General features: G+C 38.7%; 2 protein-coding genes across 2 annotated transcripts in view; both read right to left on the reverse strand.

The window, feature by feature from the left end:
• The window catches only part of LOC307132372 (uncharacterized protein), a 117,619-nt gene extending 115,156 nt beyond the window's left edge, over positions 1 to 2,463 (reverse strand). Inside the window, exon 1 of the mRNA XM_079826625.1 lies at positions 2,334 to 2,463. The gene's annotated coding sequence lies outside the window, so the exon portion shown is untranslated. The remainder of the gene's footprint in view (positions 1 to 2,333) is intronic.
• A 1,334-nt stretch (positions 2,464 to 3,797) lies between these two features.
• stx2b (syntaxin 2b) lies at positions 3,798 to 22,265 on the reverse strand. The gene is made up of 11 exons (XM_079827052.1): positions 21,791 to 22,265; positions 21,528 to 21,608; positions 21,075 to 21,174; positions 12,379 to 12,453; positions 12,196 to 12,269; positions 11,995 to 12,103; positions 8,686 to 8,759; positions 7,293 to 7,430; positions 7,050 to 7,160; positions 4,966 to 5,117; positions 3,798 to 4,751 (listed from the first exon to the last, which is right to left on the reverse strand). The coding sequence occupies exons 1-10, from the start codon at positions 21,818 to 21,820 to the stop codon at positions 4,980 to 4,982; spliced, it is 930 nt and encodes a 309-aa protein (XP_079683178.1). The 5' UTR covers positions 21,821 to 22,265; the 3' UTR covers positions 3,798 to 4,751; positions 4,966 to 4,979.
• Between the last annotated feature and the right edge of the window lie 2,069 nt (positions 22,266 to 24,334).

Raw genomic sequence — 24,334 nt, forward strand, 5'->3', positions numbered from 1 at the left:
CCAATAATCCCTAATAATCTAAGCAAATTTAAACCCCAAAGAAAATACAAATACACTTAAAAGCATCTCCGAAGATTTAGTGTATGACACTACAACAAAAGTCAATCCACAGGTTTGTAATTCTACAAATCAATTAGGTCTTAATCCACACATCAGTACAGTACATACCATGGCCCATAATCTATGAATAATCTACACACTGGCAGCCCTGCTCTCTGTGAACTCCAGCAAACCGCTCCATGTCCTGCTCTTAAGCGTGTTTACCCACAGTGCTCTAGTCATACTCCGCTGTGGCTGACGGTGATGTCACAGAGCCAGTGTGCCACAGGCCGCATGGGATTATTAATGTCTGTACTTCGCTGGAGTTACATAAGAACGGGCGCTGGATTATATTGTTACTGTACAGAAAATGGCAGTGAAGAAAGCGACTTGAGGAGAGAGAGACAGGAGGACAAGAAGCGCTTTCAGGGGGTGTATATAATCCCCTCTGATAGCAATGCATCTTAAACGAGTCTGACTAAATGATAATGGAGAAAGCAAGCGGCTGAACAGATGTGCGGTGTAGTACTGCTGATTTGCCACATGGTTTGCCCGGGACAGGGCAAGGGCTATGAATAGAGTCACTCGATAGCAGCCCATTGGAAACTGAGGACGCTGCCTGAGGCAAGAGCTGCAGAACAATACATCCCCTCCGAGCCATACAGAGAAGCCTGCTGGAGCTTTACAAGGGGCAGGCCACGGAATATGCAATTATACTTTTGCATACTTTTTTATGCAATCAAACATACTGTGAATTGTGAAGATAATTAAACAATTGACAACAGAACAGAGCAATTTTCTGTGTGCGTGATGAAAACTGCACCAAGAAAAACAAAGATTTACTCACACTGCAATGAGTTTTGCCATAACTTCTTACATTACTTGAGTATTTGAAGTAAAATAGCATTACGAAGACTTTTTGTTTGCCATCTTTTATGTACAAAATACCTAGTTTTGCTCTCAAACAGAGTATGTTTGATACATAAAAGTAACTCAATAACAAAACGGCCATTGTGTTCCTCATAAAAATGTGTGTAAACAATGACTTTAACAATGAATAACTGACACCAGGTTTAACTACAGTATGAGTTATTAAAGGCATTTTTTTAGCACATCGACAACAACCCAGTCAAATATTTCTATTTCGATCTTTTTCATTCCCAGCATGGTTTTTCCAAATTTACCTTGCTGTATAAGCAAATACATTATTAAAAAAAAAAACTTTTTTACATTTGATTTTATTACATTTTAAATTGTGTCCCCAAGAATCAACCCCGTTACAGTCATAAATGAAAAGGACTGCAAGGGCAAAATATGATGGCAAAATTTCAGCATCATTACTCCACTCTTCAGTGTCACATGATCCTTCAGAAATCATTCTAATATGCTTATTTGCTGCTCAAGAAACATTATTAACTTATCATTATTATTATTGTTGTTGAAAATAGTTGCCAAAAAAAAAAAATTACTGACCCTATAGACCCTAGTTTGAACAGTATCTCAAAATATTGTCATTATCTTAATACATTTTGAGATGACACATAAGTCATTAAGAATTCTATATTTTCTATGACTGATGGACTGAACGACACATCAATGAGTCTTTCAGATGTCCTGTTTCACAATCAAGTCCATGTTATTGACTGATATTCTATGAAACAACCACACGTTTTCTTCTGAAACTTTCTTTAAACCGAAACTTCCATGCTTTTGTTTATCCATAAAAAAATCCAGCTCTATTCACAAATGTCCAAAAAATGTACGATTTTAATCTATTTTCTTCAGTTTGTGCATCCTCCCCTGTCTAATTGATAAAATGAAAAACCAACCATCAAGTCAAAGAACTAGTCAGAATACGAAGTCAACTAGAGTTAAACATGTGAAGATGTCTATTCCACAATTAATTTTAATTGTTGGTAATGAGTCTGGTCTTGTTCCGAAACTTTAAATTAAATTAAAATGTCAAACATAACAATCAAGGTTACACTCTTAAAAATTAAGATTCCAAAGGGTTAGGGTTAGTCAATTTTTGGTTCTCCAAAGAACCTTTCTGTGAAAAGTTCTTAAAAGAACCCTTTTTTTCCTTAGTGTCATAGTGTGAGGAACATTTTAATCTCAAGAACCCTTTTCCACTATAAAGAACCTGAAAAGGTTCCAAGGATGTTTAAAGGTTCTTCATGAAACCATAGATGCCAATACAGCACCTTTATTTTTAAGATATATTTTATGCAGCATTTGGTAACCACTAGATTCAACTGAAAATCAAGGTTCAAAATGAAAATCCTCATCCATACCTATAATGCACTCACGTTTTCCTAGTTGTCCTTCCCTGTGGTTCCCAGTACAGTACACTGCTGCTCAACCAATGACTCACACAGAGAATGAGAGAGAAGCGCTGACTGCCTCATCACGGTTACAAACACTGTCTCCCCTTTCAGCTTCATCTTTTTATTCACTCACCCTAACCAGGTCAGGTGAGATTTTAATTTATTTATTTCTCACTGGCTCTCTCATGCGTGTGTGTGTGTGTGTGTGTGTGTGTGTGTGTGTGTGTGTGTGTGGTTGTGTGTGTGTGTGTAGGGATGCTCTCTTTACTGTCTCTGAGGCAGGAACATTTCAGTTACATAATTTCTGTGCTTCTGCCCACTCACAGCTCAATAGCAGAGATAGATGCCCTGAAAGTGTCATGTCACGAGAGGCATTTATTCTTCTTTCATCATACTGTGTATGTGCATATGGATTTCACAGATAGCATCTAGACTGTCTATTGTGTGTGTGTGTGTGTGTTTGTAGGAGATTTTCACAGCTGCTGTGAGTCCAGGGTAAAATCCCATGAGCATCAATATAGCACCTGCTTCAGCTTTGTCACACATACTGAGGTTCTCATGGTAACGGCGAGGGTGATGTCATCAACACAGGGTCATTAAAACAATATATAGGTATAGTGATTTCTGGACATTCTGGATATAAGGAATTGGAAATTGGATTATCAGTTGGTTTTTTTTTGACAGTGCTGTAGAGGAATTAATATTTAACTGAAAAATGTGTGATCTATAAGATTTTTTTTTTTCTATGAGCCTTTTAAGGTGTATTTTGTTCAGTTGAGTACTTACAATATCCCGAATGTTTACAACTATGTGTAAATCGTGAGAATTGCTATTTTAACCAAGGAACCGGGACATGTGAGGGAGTCACCTGTCGATTGTGTCATATAGTTTTGCAGAAACGCTTTACTCTCACTGCAGTGTGCAACAAGTGTCATAGCAGCTGCCAAGCGAACGCACAGAGTAACGTCATAACTTAACTTAATTTTCAACACACTCAGACGTATATAATATGATAAACAGAGCTGCGTTACCTCATACTCATGACCGGAAAAGCGGAAGTGGCGCCGGCGACTGTGTCATAATAAAAGTCCCGCTGCGAGGCGTGTGTTGCCTTCATCTTATTAACAATCGCTCCAGCGGCCTTGCTCAGCTCCACAACACTCGGTCCTGCTCTGCTTCATACTACAGTAGCGTTAATAATCACATCCATGAACATAATTTCTGCCCGAGTCCTATCCTGACTCTTTTCCACCGGCTGTGAGGTGAAGACCAAATGTCCCAAGATTCTGCGCTCAAATGTGGCGTCATCAATCTACGCCTTTATTTTGAACAGGCGACCTCTAGTGGACGGAAAAGTTACATAGTGCACATTTAAAATATAGTAAAAACAGTTATATTGTGAAATATTATTACAATACAAAATTGTTTTCTATATGAATAGATTTTAAAATGTAATTTATTTCTGTGATGGAAAAGCCGAATTTTCAGCATCATTTTACATCATTAGTCACACGATCCTTCAGAAATCATTCTAATATGCTGATTTGCTGAAACATTTCTTAATATTATCAATGTTTGAAAACAGTTTTATGAATAGAAAGCTCAAAAGGACAGCATTTAAAAATAAATTAATTTGGTAAAGACAATCAAAAGCTTCCTGGATGAATAAAAGTATTAATAAAAATAAAAAAATCTTGCTGACCCCAAACTTTTATGTGATGAACATTCAACAATAACAAAAAGATACAGTATTACAGTTTTGAGGAGTGTGAGCAACTCATTTATTTTACAATATACTTTGAGAGCATTTGACTATATGGTTACAACTTACATTTCTTTCACGCACAGCCATATGTAAGAAACAAAATGAAACAACATTAAGTGATTAAAACATGTTTTGTGACATTGTTCACCGATCTGACATCATATTGTGTGGAGCCAACTGTCAAATGAACTTGAACTTGTGATTCTAAACATAATACGGCTTCTTTCTTTTCTTTTTTAAATTAAAGCATACTTTAAGTGCACTTTGTTGGATTGCATTTAACTCCACATTGTCAGTCAGACCTCCCAAAGAACGAAGTACCCAAAGATACATATTGTAATATTACAAAACATTACTCAACTGTGCAAAATGTACTTACTAGCATTGAATAAATAAAAGACAGAAAATTACCTCTGATTGTTGTAGTGGCAAAGCATTGAAGTCAAAGAGGAAAGTCTTAATTGCCATTTTCTACACAATTCACCAGTAATAAAATCAAGAGCAGTTTTGTATGCATCAGGACAAAAACGTTTTTTTTTTCACTGTAAACTGCAATGATAATAAATGACAAGAAGAATGATGATGTACACGGCTCCACAAATGGCAACATAGACAAGTTTCTATGACAGAGAGATAAAGAACAACAGAGAAAAATTATCAGTATGTATAAAACTAATTACTAAATATACATTTTGCATCACTTTTTTTGTAATTTGTTATAAATAAACTGGCATTATTTGAATCTTTCTTCAAAACCTTTAAAACGACATTCAAAACACATTCAAGTGAAATTAGGCTAGATGAGATCGGTAGTGATTGGGCACTGGTTGTTACCTTGGAAGTCACACTTAGACAGGATTGGCTGTATTTGCGCTGGTGGAGGTGGAGCTAGTATTGGTTTTACCAGTCAGGCCCACATACAAGCCAACAATTAGAGCGACCACAGCAAGTACGGACAAAACAATAAGAGCAAGAATTATGTATTTCTGTACAAGAGAAAAAGAAAGTGTTATAATGATTGCATTTTTTTTACCAAATGGTAACATTTTAATATTCTGTAGAACAGGATATTCTTGAGTCTGTAGTACACTGTGACAGAATAAAGCTAAAGAGCTCTACACATTCCAAATGTGTTCATTATGAAATGGTCTCATTTATTTTAGGCCTGTATGTATTATATTTCTGAATATTACAAACTCTGATTGGAGGCAAAAAAAGGACCTGGTTTCACAGACAGGACAGTTAAGTAGCTTTTATAATGTGCCTTAAAAACACATTACTGATGTACATCTTGAGACAAAACAATGGCATTGATATATTTTAAGATAACGTCAGTGCAAGTTGCTTTCAGTTTAAACAGCTCAAACATGCATTTTTAGTCTGGCATTTTAGTTTGCTCTTCTAGTCTTAAGCCTTGTCTGTGAAAGCGGGGGATAATGTGGTTTTTTAAGGCTGGAATACACAACATGACTACATGGCTTTTTTCTACATGGCCACAATTTAATGTCTGGAGGAGTCGACGCTAGTTGCCAAAAGTCAGAGCAAGTCTGCAGATTTTGGGCAGTCGGAGTTGACAGATGTCGCAAAAAATCGTGTAGGCCTGGTTTCACAGGCACGGCTTAGACTAAGCATAAATTAGGTCTTAGTTCATTTAAAGTAGTACCTCACTTCAGAATTAAAATTTCAGGATAATTTACTCACCCCCACGTCATCCAAGATGTTCATGTCTTTCTTTCTTCAGTCGAAAATACATTTTTGAGGAAAACATTCCAGGATTTTTCTCCATATAGTGGACTTCAATGGGGTACAACGGGTTGAAGGTCCAAATTGCAGTTTCAATGGGCTCTACACGATCCCAGACGAGGAACAAGGGTCTTATCTAGCAAAACGATTGGTCATTTTCAAAAAAATGAAATACTTTTTAACCATAAATGCTTGTCTTGCGCTGCTCTGCGATGCACCACGTATTACGTAATCACGTTGGAAAGGTCACACGTGACGTAGGCGAAAATACGAATTAAATGTTTAAAAAGAAAACGTGCAAAGACTAAGTCAGACGCGCTTCAAAAAAAAGGTAAAACTACTATGTCGGATGATTTTGAAGTTGAAGGAGAAAATTAGTTTTTCGCGGTACTTATGACCTTTCCAACATGATTACGTTATACGTGGCGCATCGCAGAGCAGTGCAAGACAAACATTTGGGTTAAAAAGTATATAATTTTTATATTTTATTGAAAATGGCCAATCATTTCGCTAGATAAGACCCTTATTCCTCGGCTGGGATCGTGTAGAGCCCTTTGAAGCTTCACTGAAACTGCAATTTGGATGTTCAACCCGTTGTACCCCATTGAAGTCCACTATATGGAGAAAAATCCTGGAAGGTTCTCCTCAAAAACCTTAATTTCTTTTCGACTGAAGAAAGAAAGACATGAACATCTTGGATGATGTAGAGATGAGTAAATTATCAGGACATTTTCATTCTGAAGTGAACTACTCCTTTGTGAAACCAGGGGGGTAGTGTATGATGGACACAGACTCCTTTAGCGTTAGACTATGATTCCATCTAGTCGAATATGTTTGATATTTTGAGCTGATTTTCAAACACATTATCGTTTGTCGTGTGTCTCCTAGTATGTTTCTATGCGAGTTTGTTGTGTTTGGGACAACTTGAAAGTTGTCATCCACAGTATTTTCTGTAACCATTTACAAACTTGGCAAATGTGTGATGCCTATTGTTTTAAAATCTGTTCAAGTTGTGTTATGTGTAGTGTATTCCAGCCTTTAATCTCAGAGCTCATCCGTTTCTCTATGGAGAACTGTGTGATTTCTGGAACTCTACTTTAACAGTATTGCCAAGTGAGACGATATTTAATTTCCTTTCAGCTTTTTTACTTTTTTTAGATGTTTTCTTCTCTTACCCTGCGGGCCTGTGTCTGGTACCTGACAGCTTTCTTGGTCTCCACTTTAGCATGGCCGACGTATTCTACTGCATTGTTTACATTCTTTTCAATGTTGTCAATCATCTCACCCTGTACAACGTAAAGGAGTAAATCAATGAATGAATGCACTACAAGTAACAATAACAACCAACAAGTGAACCAATATGCTAACTAATAAGTGAACAAACAACAATAAAGATTACTGAACACTGTATACTGTACCTGCGTCTCAACAAGCATGGCCATGTCTACAAACATGTCATGTAGCTCTTTAATGCTGGACTCCAGCCGCAAGATGTCTTTATGTCTAGACTCGATCTCGTTGAGGGCCTGGCGAGTTATCTGAGAGTCTAAGATGATCTGAAAACAAAGGATATCTTTTTAACAGCCTCTAGGAACTTAAAAACAGTGACAACACTGCAAAAACATTAAAGGGACAGATCACCCAATTGTGCCATTTACTCACACTCATGTTAAAAACCTATACGTAGCAATTTATTTCTCACGAAAAACAGGAGAAATGTTAAAGGATTGTAAATAAATGTTATAAATATGGGTTTAAAACTGCATGATTTATGTAGTTAATGATTAATGACAGAATTATTATTTTTGGGTGAGCTGTCCCCAGGGGCGGCGTTTACGTATGGCAGTTGCCATACCCTGACATTCAGACAAACAGGGGAAATAAACAGCTCATGATGCTGCTAGTTAGTTCTGTTGCAGCTTTGAAAAGCAAATTTAAACAGCCTAACTCCGTGTCCTAAGCAGACGCGATCAGAGATCAGAAGAGCATGTGGGTGGGCTCTCTCTGCAAGCGCATTGACTGACTGCATTCACAACGAAATGGATAAGTACAATATCGAATTCCTAAATCTTACACCATTTTACCATGATTAAGAAAACATACAGAGTGACTGAATTTTTTAATTTTTTTATCATGGAATACACTTGTTTGTTCACCTTGAGTTGACCGTTCGAACATAGCCTCGTTGTTTCCTTTAATGTATTTTCAAGATCTGAGGTGAATTATCCATTGTTGTTTTCTGTAAAGCTATGACTATAAAGGTCACGAAAAATTATATCAAACTCACTTTAAATTCCCTTTACATAAAATAAAGCACATAATCTGCACTTGTGGTACTTTGCAGATATAAAACGCAGAAATAAAAACTGTTTGGGCTGGTTGTGGCTGGTTAGTACAAAAAACTCTGATTAACCTGGAAAATATCATTTTTCTCACGTGTCGCGTTTGGTTAGGTCACAGTGCTGGCGTATAGGGCTGTTTCAGTATTTGCATTGATTTTTTTATTGTTGTTAAGTCTGCTAATAAGTTCTTTTAGTGGATTTTTTCCACAGACATAGATATAGGCTAATGTGATTATTTGGGAATGTTGTTGTTGTATGGCCAGAAGGACTCATGCCATACCCTAGGTTTTTGTGAAAAGCCTGTCCCTAAACAGACCATCACAAAATGCAGAGAAACAGCCAGCAGAGGGTGCTAATTCTGCATAATTGTTAAAGATTTGTTGCTCTCATGTCATGTCACAGTATTTCAATATTCCTTCCTTCAGACTACAGTAAGACTGGAAATAGTCATTTCGAGAAGCGAACTCACATCAGAGGTGAAAATGGAAGGGTTTCCAGTCTCCAGCATCTGTTCCAATTCCTCATTAGTTGTAATTCTTCCAGCTACAATATTCAGAGAGTAATAGATCAGAAAAAAACAACACTTCTCATGAACTGGTTGATCTTGTTTAGGCCATTATTTGTTTGATAAATGGATACCTGTGTGTGAATTTGTCATGGGTAAACATGAAATGATGACTAGCAACTGCTAATAGGCTAGTCCATTTGGATAATTGTTTGGCTTTGTGAGTGTATGTGTGTACCATGTGCTTGTACGTGTGCGTGTGGTCATGCTAAGTGTGCTTTGGGGACTATATTGATTCAGCTGGGAAAATGAGAGGGAACATTAATGGCTGAATCCATCAATGCAAAGGCCACTGGAAAAATACACACACACATTCAAAAAATATGACCCTAAGCAGTGGACCAGTGCACATATTCATACTTATAATATACATATCTCACTACATACTAATTTAAACTCAAATACTGACTTCAAATAGCACAAAACAAATACATACAACGTTGAAATAAAGTCAAAATAAAGCCTTTCATGGAATATCTTTTCCTCAAATGCAAAGTTGAGGTAAGCGGGTCTTCATGCAAATACAACAGTCACATGACTTTTGTCTCACTATACTATCACATGACGACATTCTGCTCCTGGCCCACTGTGCAGAGGTACAGCAGGATCTCTAGAGCCCTGTTGCCCAGGTAACACTTGCCTTACAGTCTCCGGTGACAAAGCGCTTCGTTTCATGTGTCGTAAAGCAAAGAAAGTACCTCATTAATCCACTCATACACACACACACACACACACACTCTGTTCATAGGTCGGCACTACATGTCTGACGACACATTACATAGATTATATTTCGGAAGCTGCATGTCATGTGATAAAAGGGAAAACAATGATTAGGTAAAGTTTTTTGTCCTTATTGGAAAATATTGTATTAATATTTTGCATAAACAAATTCAGTCATTTTAAATGCTACAAGTGTACTTAGGCATCACAACATCATCTACATTATGAAAAATAGATATCCCAATTATGAAAAATAGATATTCATTATGTTTGCTAAAGATTACATTTAATAAATGTTATTAGATGATTAAATTAAATTTTTTAAAACGCTATTATTTAATAGTTATTAATTTAAAGGTCCCATGGCATGGATTTTTTATTTTATTTTATAATGTATTATGAGGTGTACTTATTGTTAGTATGATTTTTACATAATAAAATGTCATAATTTAGAAATAAAAGGCATTTTTTCTATACTGATGTTTGCCCTCTGGCTGAATGCCCTGTTTCAAGGGGCGTGTCTGCTGAGAGACTTCAGTGAAAACGCCCACTGTTGTGATTGGCTGACATCTTTGCATTTTAAATGAGTATTAGGGCATGGTTTAACGAGGTCGACGAGGCACGAGCCTTCCAGAGAGACGGATGGACCTGAGTTCACTTCTCATCAGTTCTCTCAGCACGTCTCAGTTCACTGAACTGTTGTAGTTACAGCATATACTTCAGGTTATTAGTTTATTTCTAGTCGGAGGGACTGTCACTCATGTCAGAAAGTTAGTAACTTTAGTAAATTATGGATCAGTGCTGACTCGAGATGCGAACCGAAAGAACGATTCATTCACGAAACGGACATGACTAGTGGACCAGAGACAGAGAGATTGCTAACAAAGTTATATTGCAACTACTGAGTTGTGAGAGCGCTGTCAGCGCGAGTTTATTTTGTTTGTATCTGAGAGTTCTGAATAAACACGTGTCTCAGTCACGCCGAGCCCGTTTTCCTCCTTATTTTACCAACTTTGTAACACATGTAATGTACCATTACAGCTGTCGAGATGAACGAGTTACAAGTAAGTGTTTATTATAGCATTATTTTTAGATATTTTCCTATCATGTGAAAAGTGTCAGTGACGCGCATTGAGTACACAGCGCAAACAAAGACACAACAGCAGTAACCAAATGTAATCCAGTTTATTGTGGGAATAGCTGGCTAGCCTAGCCCGGATACCCTCGCGCTTACTCCCCTTCTGCTTAATCTCGCGCCGCGTATGGCGCCTTTGCTGTGGACGAGATGCAGTACTGGGGGTCAGTGATGTTGAAGGCTGACCGGCCAATGCAGCCCGAGCCTCGGCATGCGTGAGGTTTATCTCTAAAGATGTGGCTTTGCCGATGTTGAGCAGAAACTCATGACTGTATGCACATTTTAGAACAGATAGAAACTGCCAGCATTCACTCGTTCACAAGCCATGATCTCTCAAGGACAAACAAATATAGCGCTCACAAGGGCATGCCAAATTCTCTGGGCGGAGGAAAGGGAGGTAACCGTTCCTGTTATGATGTCATTACAGGAAAATTCAAGATCAGCTCGTCTGAGCTCTCATTTTCTCAAAGGCAGAGAAAGACAGCCACAACTCGGTTTACACAGATCAAAATTTCTAGCCACTTGGGGACAAAACATTAAGGCTAGGGGAACTCATATTAATGTTGAAAAACCTCATAAAATTTTAATTTCATGCCATGCAACCTTTAAGTAAATGTCAGATCAAGGCCAAGTTAATCTAAATGTAAAAATATAAGAAATGAGTTGCATAATTAAATATCAAATTTTAGCTAATATATTATAATAATAACTTGTTACATTTAAATAGTGCTTTTCCAGGCACTCAAAGCGCTTTACATAGAAGGGGGGAATATCCTCAACCACCACCAATGTGCAGCATCCACCTGGATGATGCGACGGCAGCCATACTGCGCCAGAACGCCCACCACACACACCAGCTGATTGGTGGAGGGGAGACGATGAAGCCAATTGTGTTTATATTGTATATATATATATATATAAACACCATATATCTAATATCAACCAATACTGATAAATTTTTTAAATCTCTAATACTGGGCTGATAACTGATATGACGGCAACATATTGTTCATCTCTAGCAAAAACAATTTAAAGGCCGTGAGTCCGTGACACACCAAGCTGTCTGTCAACTAGCACATGCATTCTATGCCTGCGTGTAAATAAATAACTGTCAATATCAGCAGGTATCAATAGATTACATTACATTCATCATTCAAAAAGGGAAACCGAAACTAGGACTACAGATATACAAACCGGCACTGTGAATAGAGAATAAGTGGGCCTTTGTAAAGTGCATGAAATATATACAGTATGGTAATTTTAAGTGGAAATCTGTCAACTGTTAATAGTCTAGTTTACCGGTCTAGTTTACAGGCATCATGTGCAAATGTGTTTGTGAATAGGCACACGTGACTCACTGATCTCCAGCTGTCTCTGAATCCTGCTTTTGCTCTTCTCTCTGAAGGACACTTGGGTTTCATTATATTGTGTCATTACCTCCACAAACGTACGTGACAAGTTAGTGTACTAAAAAAAAGAATAAGTGCAATAAATCAATTTGGGATGAAAATATGACTGTACAGGATGGTAGGATGTTAAAGGAAAGAGAAATTTCTCACCTGTGTTTTTTGAATGCGTGCATCCACTGTGGCTTGATTGTCCTGCTCATCTGGAGGAAGATTCTGTTGTATTGCTGAGGAGTAAATAGACCATAACTTTTTATTTCCTTTGCCAAGTGCATTTGTGATCTCTGCCTCACTATCATAAACATACAAACAAACAAAACAGAACATCCAACTCACATTTGAGGCTGTTCCGGACAAAGTTAGCATGTTTCTTGATTTCCAATGTGAGTTGTTCCAGCTCTTGTGTTGTTTCTGATAGCAAAGATATAAAATATAAAGCAGGATAATAAGAAATGTTTCTGAAGGATCATGTGACGCTAAAGACTGGAGTAAATTGCTGCTGAAAATTCAGCTTTGCCAACACAGGAATAGATGACATTTTACACTATAATAAACTAGAAAACTGTTATTTTAAATTGAAATAGTATTATTTCACAATGTTACTGTTTTTACTGTAATTTGATCAAATAAATGCAGAGGCTCCTTGATATTTCAGGGCCTGACGTTCACTTGATATACAACTCGCATATAATAGACTATAAAATAAACCGTTGCCTATCAAAGTTAGTGTTTTTTTTTTTTTTGGCAAAACAATCATGCCTCTCTACAGCACTGGTTACATTATGATGTGTCATGTTGGAGAAACACTGTGGTGTATTCTATATGAGAAGAATATAAAACGCAGGCAGGTATATGGATGAAAAGTGACTGTAAATGGCTATGCTCACTCTTAAAAAGGCGAAATATCACAATCATCAAACAGATCATTCAGTTTTACTGTCAACGTGATACATCTCAGAGAGATATAACACTTATATGTAGAAGAAAAACGGAGCCTAGTGTTTGTAGCAGAAAAACTCCCACACTTGCAGATGTCTTTATCTCAATCTCACATTCCTGCCTGCATGTCCTATACATGCCCTGCAAATAACAGCCAAAACTAACCTCAACACACTCACTTAAAATCAAGAATGTGATGGGGGAAACCATGATTCCTTGCATGCCCAAACTTGACTCCTAATGGTAACTTTTAAAGGGTCTCTTTCCCCTATTATGTGAATGATTTTCTATACATATGTTCATTGTGAGCAGACACCATTCACACACAACCCCCGGGGTCCAAGTAACCACAAGTGTATATATGTGTCTGCATTTGAGAAATGTTTTCCCAACAGTAGTTTCCTGGATGCTACAGAGATGTAATTGTATAGAGTGATGTGATGTGATATTTCCGACAGAGGAAGCCCATGGTCTTGTGCTGTTATAAGGCTATGTGCCGCTGGAAAGAGTGTTATAAAAGCGTTTCCTTGTTCAAGACAGAACAAAGACAACAGCAGTGTGACGCAAAGCTATTGTCATTTACTGGGTAGTACAACAAAGAGGCTGAAAGCTAAACTGAATTATTTGGACAAACTTACAACTCAAATAACAAGCAGTGTAAACTAGCCCCAAAATGATAGAGGTGAAGTATTGCTTAACCTGGATAAAAAAAGAAGATAAAACCAGAGTTAAGTATAGTGTAAAAGCCTTTCACACATTTCGTGGTTAAAACAGTAGACGCGTTTACATGGAACCTAATAAGAGTTGTAGCACAGTCGGAATAAAAAAAGTCACATGTAACCACGTCAATCGGAATGAAGTGGCCAAATCCGGTTAATTTCATTTAAAGGGTGGTTCAAACCTTTTCTAATCTGATCGAGAGGACATGTAAACACTTGATTGGATTAAAAACCAAACTAGAAAGTACTGAGCAGGTGCAATGACGTGGAAATGGCGTAATGACGTATGATGAGCGGAACAAGCTGTTGTTGTTGAATGCGTGTTGAAAAAGTGCCATAAACGACTGTCGTGTCATTCTAAAATTCTCCTTCCAATTATCGTCTATCGTCTGTGTTTCGGACTCTCATCCACAGACAAGGTGTTTTGGGCACGGGAAGAGACGTTTTTACTTCTTGATAAATAGAAGCAGCACGGCACAAAGCTTTGTGTGCTAGTTGTTTACCTACATTGGACCCGAAATAGAAACATATCAAGTCTGCCCTGTAAAACAAAGGAAAGAAGCTATGTAGGAGAATAGTATGCGCAAACAGCAGGTATATTCGTGCAGTATGTGCATGTCAAAAAATCAATTCTGATTTGAAGCTTGTGACATATAAACGCACACATCAACCCGATCAAAACCGATGCAAACCCTACGTTCGTACTTAACAATCGGAATTAATTCAATACTCCATGTTTTTGGAATGTGTGTCATGCATGAGACACTGCAAAAGACGAGAGACATGAGCGCAATGGTCAAACACGTCCATATAGATCTGGGGTGTCCAAACCTGCTCCTAGAGGGCCACTGTCCTAAAGAGTTTAGCTCCAACTTGCCTCAACACACTTGTCTGGAAGTTTTTAGTACAGGGATGTCCCAAATTCGGTTCTGGAGGGCCACTGCACTGACCTGCAGAGATTAGCTCCAACTTGCCTCAACACACCTGCCTGGAGGTTTCAAGTAAAGCCGGGTGCACACTGTGAGATTTATAATAGTCCTTTAGGATTGCTCCTTGTCAGACTGTACAAACATGACCCCCGCTGTAAGCCATATCACACTGTAAGATCTCAGTGGTCATTAATGTCAGACTGTACGATAGTCAAGGCGCGCTAAAAACGGACGCACGCAAGAAAACTTGTCCGGAGTTTTATATCATGAATCAATGACACATTCGGTGACAGTGAGCTGCATTACACGCAGGATTGAAATGGTGGCTACAAAGAAATCTCTAGCGCTCATTTTGGTCATATTTGCCAGGTAAAATTTGATCGCAGCGGTCATTAATCGGCTGCCGGTGAACATGTCAAACTAACGATCAAAGATTTCAGATTTTAGCCTAGGATCAGAAGAATCTTTTAGGATTTGCAAAATTAGTCTCAGACAGCCAAATTGTGGCCAAAATTACACAGTGTGCACCCGGCTTAAAGGGTTAGTTCACCCAAAAATGAAAATTCTGTCATTAATTACTCACCCTCATGTCGTTGGACACCCGTAAGTCCTCCGTTCATATTCGGAACACAAATGGAGATATTTTAGTTGAAAGCTGATGGCTGAGAAAGGCTTCAGACAGGCCTCCATTGGCATTCAGTACATTGACACTTCCAAGATCCATGAAAGGCACTTAAAACGTCGTTACAAAGTCTATCTCACCACAGTGGCTCTACAATAATCTTACGATGCGACGACAATAGTTTTTGTGCGCAAAAAAAAATCAAAATAACACCTTTATCCAACTTGTTCTCGACTTCCGTGTATGCCTCCACGACGCATGCGCGAGAATATGACGCAGATCCGGCGTTCGGACATATGACCCAGAAGCGATTTGTTTACGAGCAGAGGAAGACGCGCGTGTCTAAGCTGTTGGATTCTACATTGATCGTGCTTTAGGTCTCGGCGTAGTGCTCAAAATGGGGCTTAAGTGTGTATTTCATGGATTCCCGAACACCGGCGCTACGTCATATTCTCGCACATGCGTCGTGGAGGCACACACGGAAGTCGAGAACAAGTTGGATAAAGGTGTTATTTTGATTTTTTTTTGCGAACAAAAACTATTGTCGTCGCATTGTAAGATTATTGTAGAGCCACTGTGGTGAGATAGACTTTGTAACGACGTTTTAAGTGCCTTTCCTGGATCTTGGAAGTGTCAATGTACTGAATGCCAATGGAGGCATGTTTGAAGCCTTTCTCAGCCATCAGCTTTCAACTAAAATATCTCCATTTGTGTTCCGAATATGAACGGAGGTCTTACGGGTGTCCAACGACATGAGGGTGAGTAATTAATGACAGAATTTTCATTTTTGGGTGAACTAACCCTTTAATGCTGCCTTCACGTGCTATCGGAATTATCGTAAATACGAGTTTCCTAGGTAAAAATTGCACATGAATACCCTCACATTTTGAAACTTGAATGCAATGAGCTCGTAATCACGACTTCAGAAGTCGGAATTATCAAATTTCCGATAGCACATGAAGGCAGCATAAGACCTTGATTAGCTGGTTCAGGTGTGTTTAATTGGGGTTGGAGCTGAACTCTGCAGGACAGTGGCCTTCCAGGAGCAGGATTGGACATCCCTGGTCTAGCCCAGGGGCGTTTCCTCTTAGGAGGCAAGGGAGGCAGTGTCTCCTCAAAAAAAAAACTGGATTTGTGGTGTATGTATAAAAAAAAAACCAGCCCAAATATTACAAAATGTGACTTTAAAAAGTGTAAAAGTAACTTGTTATAAAGTAAGTGTCCAACAGTGGCACCTGCAGGTGAAGCAAGTGTAGAGGTCTACAGGGAGCACCAGAGACCCGTGGACCCTACCCAGGACCCATACGAGTTCGGGTCTACAGTATATTTTAAATGGTCAGCTGGGTCCGGGTCCGGTCCCAATCTATTAAGTCGCGTTTCCACTGTAGGAACTTTCCCCAGGAACTAGGAACTTTGGGGTGGTACTCGGTGTGTTTCGACCGCAGGAACCAGGGTCTAAATGAAGTTCCGGGTAAATATTTCCCCCTCCGACCGGCCCTGCTCCCGAGGTGGTACTTTTTCAAAGTTCAGGAACTTTCGGGGGTGGGACTTGGGCGCTGAACATGCTGATTGGTTGAGCTCACGCAGCATTTTATTTCAACCGGCATTTTAAAAAGTATTTTGCGAGGAACGTTCTGCGTTCAGCAAATATCAACCTTGCTCTTTCTGTCTGATGGCACGCGTTCGTCTCAGCCATCTCACGGTCAATGTCCGTAATAGCTGATAATAACATACTTTGTCTTATTTTAAATCTAGCTTTACGAGCTTTCAGAATACGCTTTAGTATCAGTGCTCGTCTCTTTTCCGCCGTTTTGTTAATTACCTCTTTAGTAAACCAATATAACCAGCAAAAGCAGCGCTGCTTGAATCTCCTCTATACTTGTTATTGTTGCAGACAGTATCGCACAAAAATGATTACTGTCCGTCGCTGACTGGGAGGAACAGTCGTGCCGCGCGCAGTCCTACATCACCGGACTAATTTGCCTAATCTTCTCTGTACTTTAGACCGCAATGGAAACGCTGACAGTAGCAGGTCTGGGGAAAAAAAGTTCCTGTAAAAAAAGTTCCTGGTACAAATTGTTCAGGGTAATTTCGGTGGAAACGGTCCTTCACTTCGGTTCCCAGGTCCGTTTAACATTGTGTGTAATACCGGAGTCGATCAGACTCGGAGAACACCTGGCCGTGATCAGAGTCAGTCAGCACTGCTTGCGTGTTTTGTGTATCTTGCAGATTGTAAAATTAGGATAAGAGCTGGGAAATAAGGTTTAAGAAAAATAAGAAAAAAACACGAGCGATCTCTCTCTCTCTCAGCCGTTAGAAAAAAAGCAGGCAGATTTAATGAAAGCACACAGTAATAATGTACTCATATTTATTTATATAATATATTTCAAATCAGCACAATCTCAGGTGAACTGTTACATAAATGTTTTCTATGACGCTCAAATTGCGTAAAAAAGCTCATATGTCAGGTTGCTCCAGCTGACGCGCTAGTGCAGTCTCAAGTGCGTGTCATGTTTCTATGGCAACCCGAGCTTCCGCAGTGACTGTAATGACTTTAAAAATAATTTGAATGAACCGTCTTGTTTAATCTTAAAGTTTTGGTGGTCAGACTCGGCTCACAGAGATAACAGCAAATAAATAATGCTAATGTCAGCGGCCATGGCACCGAACAAGCAATGGTTATTAGTTAAAAAGGGCAAACAGTCAAAGTTAATTTGCGAGTTAACTCGGTCGAAATGCAAATCTGCAAAGTCGCATTTGTCATCCGTCACTGTGACATAAAGTGGACTTTTACAGCTGAAATGATGAGTGAATTAAGTATGCTTGGAATAACAAGAGAGGAATAAGGATATAACTTTTTTCTTGGCAAGGATTATAATGCATCAAAATCAGGTACAGGGAAGGGAGATGACAGCTTTAGGTAGGCGGAGACAAAAATATGTATTTTTTCACAACTTGTTTTTTGTGGAATAGGAGACAATCGGGTCCAGTCGCGTTTGTGTCTTCCCGCCGGGTTCGGTTCCAGCTATCAAATAATAGACGGGTCCAGGTCGGTTCTGGGTACTACATTATGGGTCTCTTCTAGCCTAGAAATCTAGACGCACCCTAGCGGCAGAACATTTATTTTGCCGCGAGTGTAGTCTAGCAACTCTCGGTAGACCTGAGAGCTGGAAAAACCAAACTCTGGTCAGGCCAATCACAGCGTGTGTAGAGTCGGTGGGCGGGCTTAACATAATGACGGCACGTCACGGCAGAGTTGCGGAGGTTCTGCGTGCTACTCGTAAACAAAGAAGCTGACGAACAGCGGTCTTTTGAATCGGCTTTGGCCGCGACTCTGGAAGACTTGGAGTTAAAGGAACTGTATGTATAAAATGCTTTAAAACTTTTCTTTGAGAAGCTTTTCCTTTAAAGCTATGGTCTACGATTTCAAAGATTGTTCATTATTAATAACCTCGTTTAGATGCTGGTTATGGTTCTACAGTACAATCCTAACAATATGAAGAGAAAAAAGAATGAAAAAAATCCATTCACTCTATTGGGTGTACACCCGCAGAGAAATTGACCAATGTAAGCTGTCCGGCCGGACAGCTTACATTGGTTAACTGCTCTCATCCAATCCCTGCTCCACTCGCGTCTCCACCCACCGCACCCCACCCCGCCCCCTCCTGCGACATGAAATTTTGCGGGCAAGTAGGCAGCATCAACTCAGCAATGGAGAAAAACCAACAACAGACAGCGGCAAGCGGCCCCTGCTCGCCCCAACAGTCAAGGTTGGAAGAAAGAGAAAGTCAATTGAGGAAAGAGCAGAGATTTAAAAAAAAAAGTGAAGAACGCCGGACTCAAAGCCGAATCAATATAGGGTCCACCATTGCCCGTTTGAGGAAGCTTCAGAGAAACCTTGGACTTAAAACCGACGCTGACTTTTTGTTGAGCAGGTATGCATTTATTTATACTTTTATGGTGTGGTGTATTACATAAATAGCTTTTTATCAGTCTGACAACATGATCATGCTGCCGGTCGGCATTGGAATGTTAGCCGTTTAGCATCGCCTATCACGGGTCAAAGTAATTATATTTCTTGAAGTGCTTGACTATTTCAATAGTCCTAACGTTAGCGGTTTTCTGTTCGAGCCGATAGAACATTGCATGTGTTGCTAATCTTGCGTGGGCGTGAACTCAAACGTGTGCCTCTGAGCTATTTTGTTACGACAATGGTGACATTGAATTGTTGATGAAGCAACTGTTCAAGTGTCGAAAGTCAACTTTACATATGATGTGTCATTAGCGCGGTCATTAGATTGAAGCGACTAAGCACATGGTACATCTCTGTTCCGATGTTTACTCCTGCTTGACTGAGTGACGTTGTTGTTGGAGTGACGCACAGAGGGGAGGGGTGTGCGTGTGGAGGGGCGGGATGAGTTTTTTAAAAATTCAGGCTTTCTCGACTGATTTTCAACATCGTAGACTACAGCTTTAAGCTTTTCTTTGAGAAAAGAACAAAGAACGGCACTGAAGTCATTCTTAAGAAAAGAAGATATATTCAAAGTTTTGCCTACTAGATACGGCGAAAGTCTATCAACTAACATTAGCTCGGCTTCACCTTCTTCTTTGCTCTGGTTGGTTGTGGCGCTCATGGCGCAATCCAATTGCGTGCAGAGGATTCTGAAAGACAACCGTTTATCCCACCCCTCGTATTGAGCCCTGTCAATGGTGAGTTTCCAGACTCAACATCTTGATGTGGGTCTGGCTTGTCAGGCTAGGTCTCTTCGGGTTCGGGTATGAATTTTTGGACCCGTGTAGACCTCTAGCGGGAGGCGCATTGACTCTGTCCCCATTGACTTAAAACAGACAACCTAAAGTGTGAGGTGAGTTTAGTGGGGGGTGATTGAGAATGAATGGGGTAAAGTCACGTGAGAGGAGGCAATGCCTCCATTGTGCTATGATTGGATATGATCGGCTATGACTGGATATGATTGGTCCGTGCGATAAATCCCGCCTCTTGTTTTCATGTGCATTCTCATCAGCCCGAATGAAGATTATGATACCATTAATGGGAAGCCTAATTAAGAAGTAAGTGAACAACTCCAAAAAATCACCGCTTTATGTCACGTCAAAATCAAACTTGAAATGGCCTGAAAACAGAATGACTGCAGGGTTTTTTTTTGTGAGCAATCCGCTTGGGGAAATAGAAGGTACATCTTCGTGTTTGTGAGCAGTGTTTACAGAGCTAGATGACTGACGGAAATAAGTTGACTTTTAAAGAGAAAAGATAAACATTGTTTAAATTATTACTGCCTTTAGCTTTTACTTTGGAATAAATAAAAAATGTGTGAAAACACTAACATGATGAAATTTATACTTGGTTTTAATAAATAGAAATGTACATAGTTATAGCAAAGAAATACAAAATAGAAATGTATTTGGTCTCTCTTTTTATGTAGTGTTTATTTAACCAGGAAAATTAAGTGTATCGGACATAAATTTGATATACAGTATAAAAAGAAAACACCACTGCACAACACTGTCTAGCACGTGTTTACATAGAAAAACAAAGGAAAAATAGTGCAGTGGAATGGAAAAATGTGTTCTGCCCCTGACTGCAGGGATGGTCTCACTGGAGTAAACTGGGGTCAATGCCTTGCTTAAAGGCTCAGAGGTGATAGTTCATAAATCACCCCTGGAAGGGTTCGAACCTTCAGTCTGCTAACCTGCACCACCTTGTCACTCAAAACTATTCAACCTGACTATTCAGAAACTAGTTCTTACTTGTTTCAGTTGTACCATTTGCTCAAATTTCACAATCTTTGATGAGGGGTGACTTACTCTCATCAGTGTTGGGGGCTGAAAGGATCACACTATGTTTCTTCTTCACCTCATTCACTAAGGAGGAGATCTTATCGATGACACCTCTGACCTCCTCCACCTGTAATAAAACAAAGCATAGTTCAACACAAACCTAAAGGTTTCTTTAATGATTTAGTGTTCACTTCAGTGGGCTTCTAGACCTGAAATACTAGGTATGCATGTTGTGACATATTTGTAATTACTTTCTTATTTATTTCTTATAAATTTACTGTACATTATGATGTTGTGATGCATAATATCAGTGGTTCAATTTAATGTTGCACTTTATTTGGATAGTCCACTTTAGATATTGTACAAAATATAATTAGTATATTAATTGTGAACTGCTAAGTTAGGGTTAGTAGAATAAGTTAACATTAAAAACAACACATAGACATATACACAACATTAAAAAACTTGATTTTCTCCAACCTTTCTGAAAAAGTCCTGCATGAAGCCATCTCTCTCCATGGACAAAATGACACCCCCATCTTCACTGGCACTTTGCCTGCCCTAAAACAAAGCACAAAGATACAGATGAGCACGGAGGAAGACCACTACACTGACACAAACATGGGAAGAAGACATAAACAATGGAGAAAGTTACCCCTAAACATATGTATGTGTAATTGTATGTGGTGTTTTGTTACGAAAACACATTCATCTCCCTTTTTACAATTAGTTCAATCTCTTACCGGATTTAACTCAGCCAGTCGGTCCCTCATAACAATGTTGACGCGTCGTTTATCCTCTGATGATTGTACACGTCCGTTGCGGTCCGCGCGCGTTAAAGTCCATTGCAAGTACTGACTAGATCACGACAAACTAAAGTATATCGAAGTACATGAATTGACATTTGGAGTTAGAGATTTGTCAGTAAACGCTTAGATAAGGCGTTGACATTCAAAGTTAATCCAGGTATGAAGTGTTGTGTGTTTGTTTGGTTGCCATCCTTTTAACTCATGCTCTCTTCTTCTCTGCGCGTGAATTATTGTATGGGCGCAGCTACACGAAACAAGGTGGTAGTAACCATAGAAACGGCAATGTGTCGTCGTTATTTTTTTTATTCAATTTATTTCTTTACTATTTACTTTCAATTAAATGCCTATTACAATTCCCATTGTCATTATTCAGGTGTACATTTGAGCCCTGAAGAAGTAGCGCGTGAATGACGTTGTCACGTGGGGACTGTTACTTTTCTCAGCGCTCGCCAAAATGGCCCAATCAAAACCTTTTCATTCACAATTAAGCCTTCTACTTAAGCAGGGTCACTGACCTCGAATGTCTAGGATCAGACTTTGGTATTAGATTCAATAAATTACTTTAAATAGCTCAATGTCTGCATTAAGATAATAATTGTCCTAAGATTTCAATGAGACTAAATGGAGGATTGGGCTCACTGACTGAGCTCATGCGCCACCTGCAGTTACTCTCTAGTAGTAAACAGATGAAAATGTTCGCGCTTTTTTTTTTAATTCTAGTGACATAAATCAGTACAGTGACCATGAAAAAGTACCAAGTAACGAGAACCACAAAACTGGAAGCTAAAATGTCCACAAGGCTACGTTCAAATTAAATCATTCACACTCTGCAAAATTTCCACCCGTCCTTGTTTTCAGAAATGGTTTGCCTAATTCCCATTAATACAACCGTTTTCTCAAATCACTTCCACGGTGGTCTTAATTTTAATTTTAACAAAAGAACCAAGCCATATGAACTTGAGCTTTATTCTTTCCAAATCAGTACACTGCAATAATCATGATGCACTCTTCAACACATACATTTTCTCATCTTAAGCTCTCTCCAATACTTCTGATTTACATGGAAATATTCTTTCCTTCATTGTTTTTAATCTGCAATCGCTACAATTTAATTGTGTTAAACCAGGGTTGCCAACTCTCACGCATTTGGCGTGACTCTCACGCTTTCAGGCTGTCTCACGCTGCCCAACTTAATCTCACGCCAAATTGCCACACCTGCTTTAAATATTAAACAAAGTCTAAGCTTTTACATTTTTTAAAAAAAGTTTTAATGCGAAATTTAAACAACAAATAGCGTTTTGGCGCTAATATGGCATAACAGTTAAAGCCAGAGTGTTGAAAAATTTGCGACATGCTCTCTCATCTCCCGGTGGCGCGCGTGGTCACGCGCTTCACGGAGCTCTCAATACTTCTAGCGCTGTGTCAATACATTTGAATGGCTTGATGCACAACAGCTCCACTTTACAGGTGTTTGCAGCAAGTTTTGGTAAGCAGTACAGCATAGTGTGCATTGATTATTACGTCAAACATACAGGATTGTTTTATAATGGAGAGTGATGGAGATGCAACATAGTTTACATTAATGTTAATGTTTTTTATTGTATTTAACCCTCAGGTTTTCCTTAATAATTGTTCATACTCAAACTCATTGATGGTCAAATGTGACCATACACCTTAACTATTTTTCAATTGAATAAATGTTCTTTATTTTAGTTCAATATTTATTGAATATTTTGGTATTAAATACTTTTTGTGCAATAATTATGGTCCATTAAGGACCACTTAAAATATTTTTCTTATATTTTTTATTATTTATATTACAATTAGTATAGTAATTAAGGTTAAATTAGAGAATTCTTATTCAAAGAGGCAAATTAGTCATTTCATGCCTCGAAAAATAATAATTTCCATTTGTAATGCCATTACCCACTGGTGCCTTTATAGCACTTTAATCAATATACATGTATCTAATCTAGTTGCTCAGTTTTGCATTTTAATAAATATTTAGATATGATCAAACACTAGATTTCTTTAAATGTGAAAATGTTAATAACATATATATCGATATTTCCTTATATGTACAGTAGGCTATGAATTGATACTGACATCGAAATCGATATACCGTCAGCTTAAATACCCCCCCCCCCCCACCCACGACATTCACAACATGTGTAACAACTCATCTTTAATCTTGGAAAACGAGACAAATGTTTAATTCTATTAACATTCATCCTCTAAACACAATCCAAGAAATGTTATTCAGAACCTCTCAACACTGTCAAAGAAATGTAATTTGAACCATCCGTTTACATAAAAGAAAACCGAGACCATCTTCACAAGACATCAGAACAAATGAAGAGAATATTTTAAAGAAAAAAGTAGGACCATAAGCATTTCTCCTTACAAACACAAACATTTTTGTACCTGCTTCTCAATCAAAACACTATATGTAGGTAAACAAACAAATGTTCTCCAGAT

The sequence above is a fragment of the Gobio gobio genome (assembly GCF_949357685.1).
Source record: "Gobio gobio genome assembly, chromosome: 10".
Classification (NCBI taxonomy): domain Eukaryota; kingdom Metazoa; phylum Chordata; class Actinopteri; order Cypriniformes; family Gobionidae; genus Gobio; species Gobio gobio.

Coding starts and splice junctions, on each gene's coding strand:
- stx2b (XM_079827052.1), bottom strand. CDS start 21,820: ATGAGGGACCGACTGGCTGAGTTAAATCCG. Junction 12,104..12,195: donor CACGCATTCAAAAAACACAG/GTGAGAAATTTC, acceptor TCTTTTTTTTAG/TACACTAACTTGTCACGTAC. Junction 7,431..8,685: donor CTTCCATTTTCACCTCTGAT/GTGAGTTCGCTT, acceptor CTTTGTTTTCAG/ATCATCTTAGACTCTCAGAT.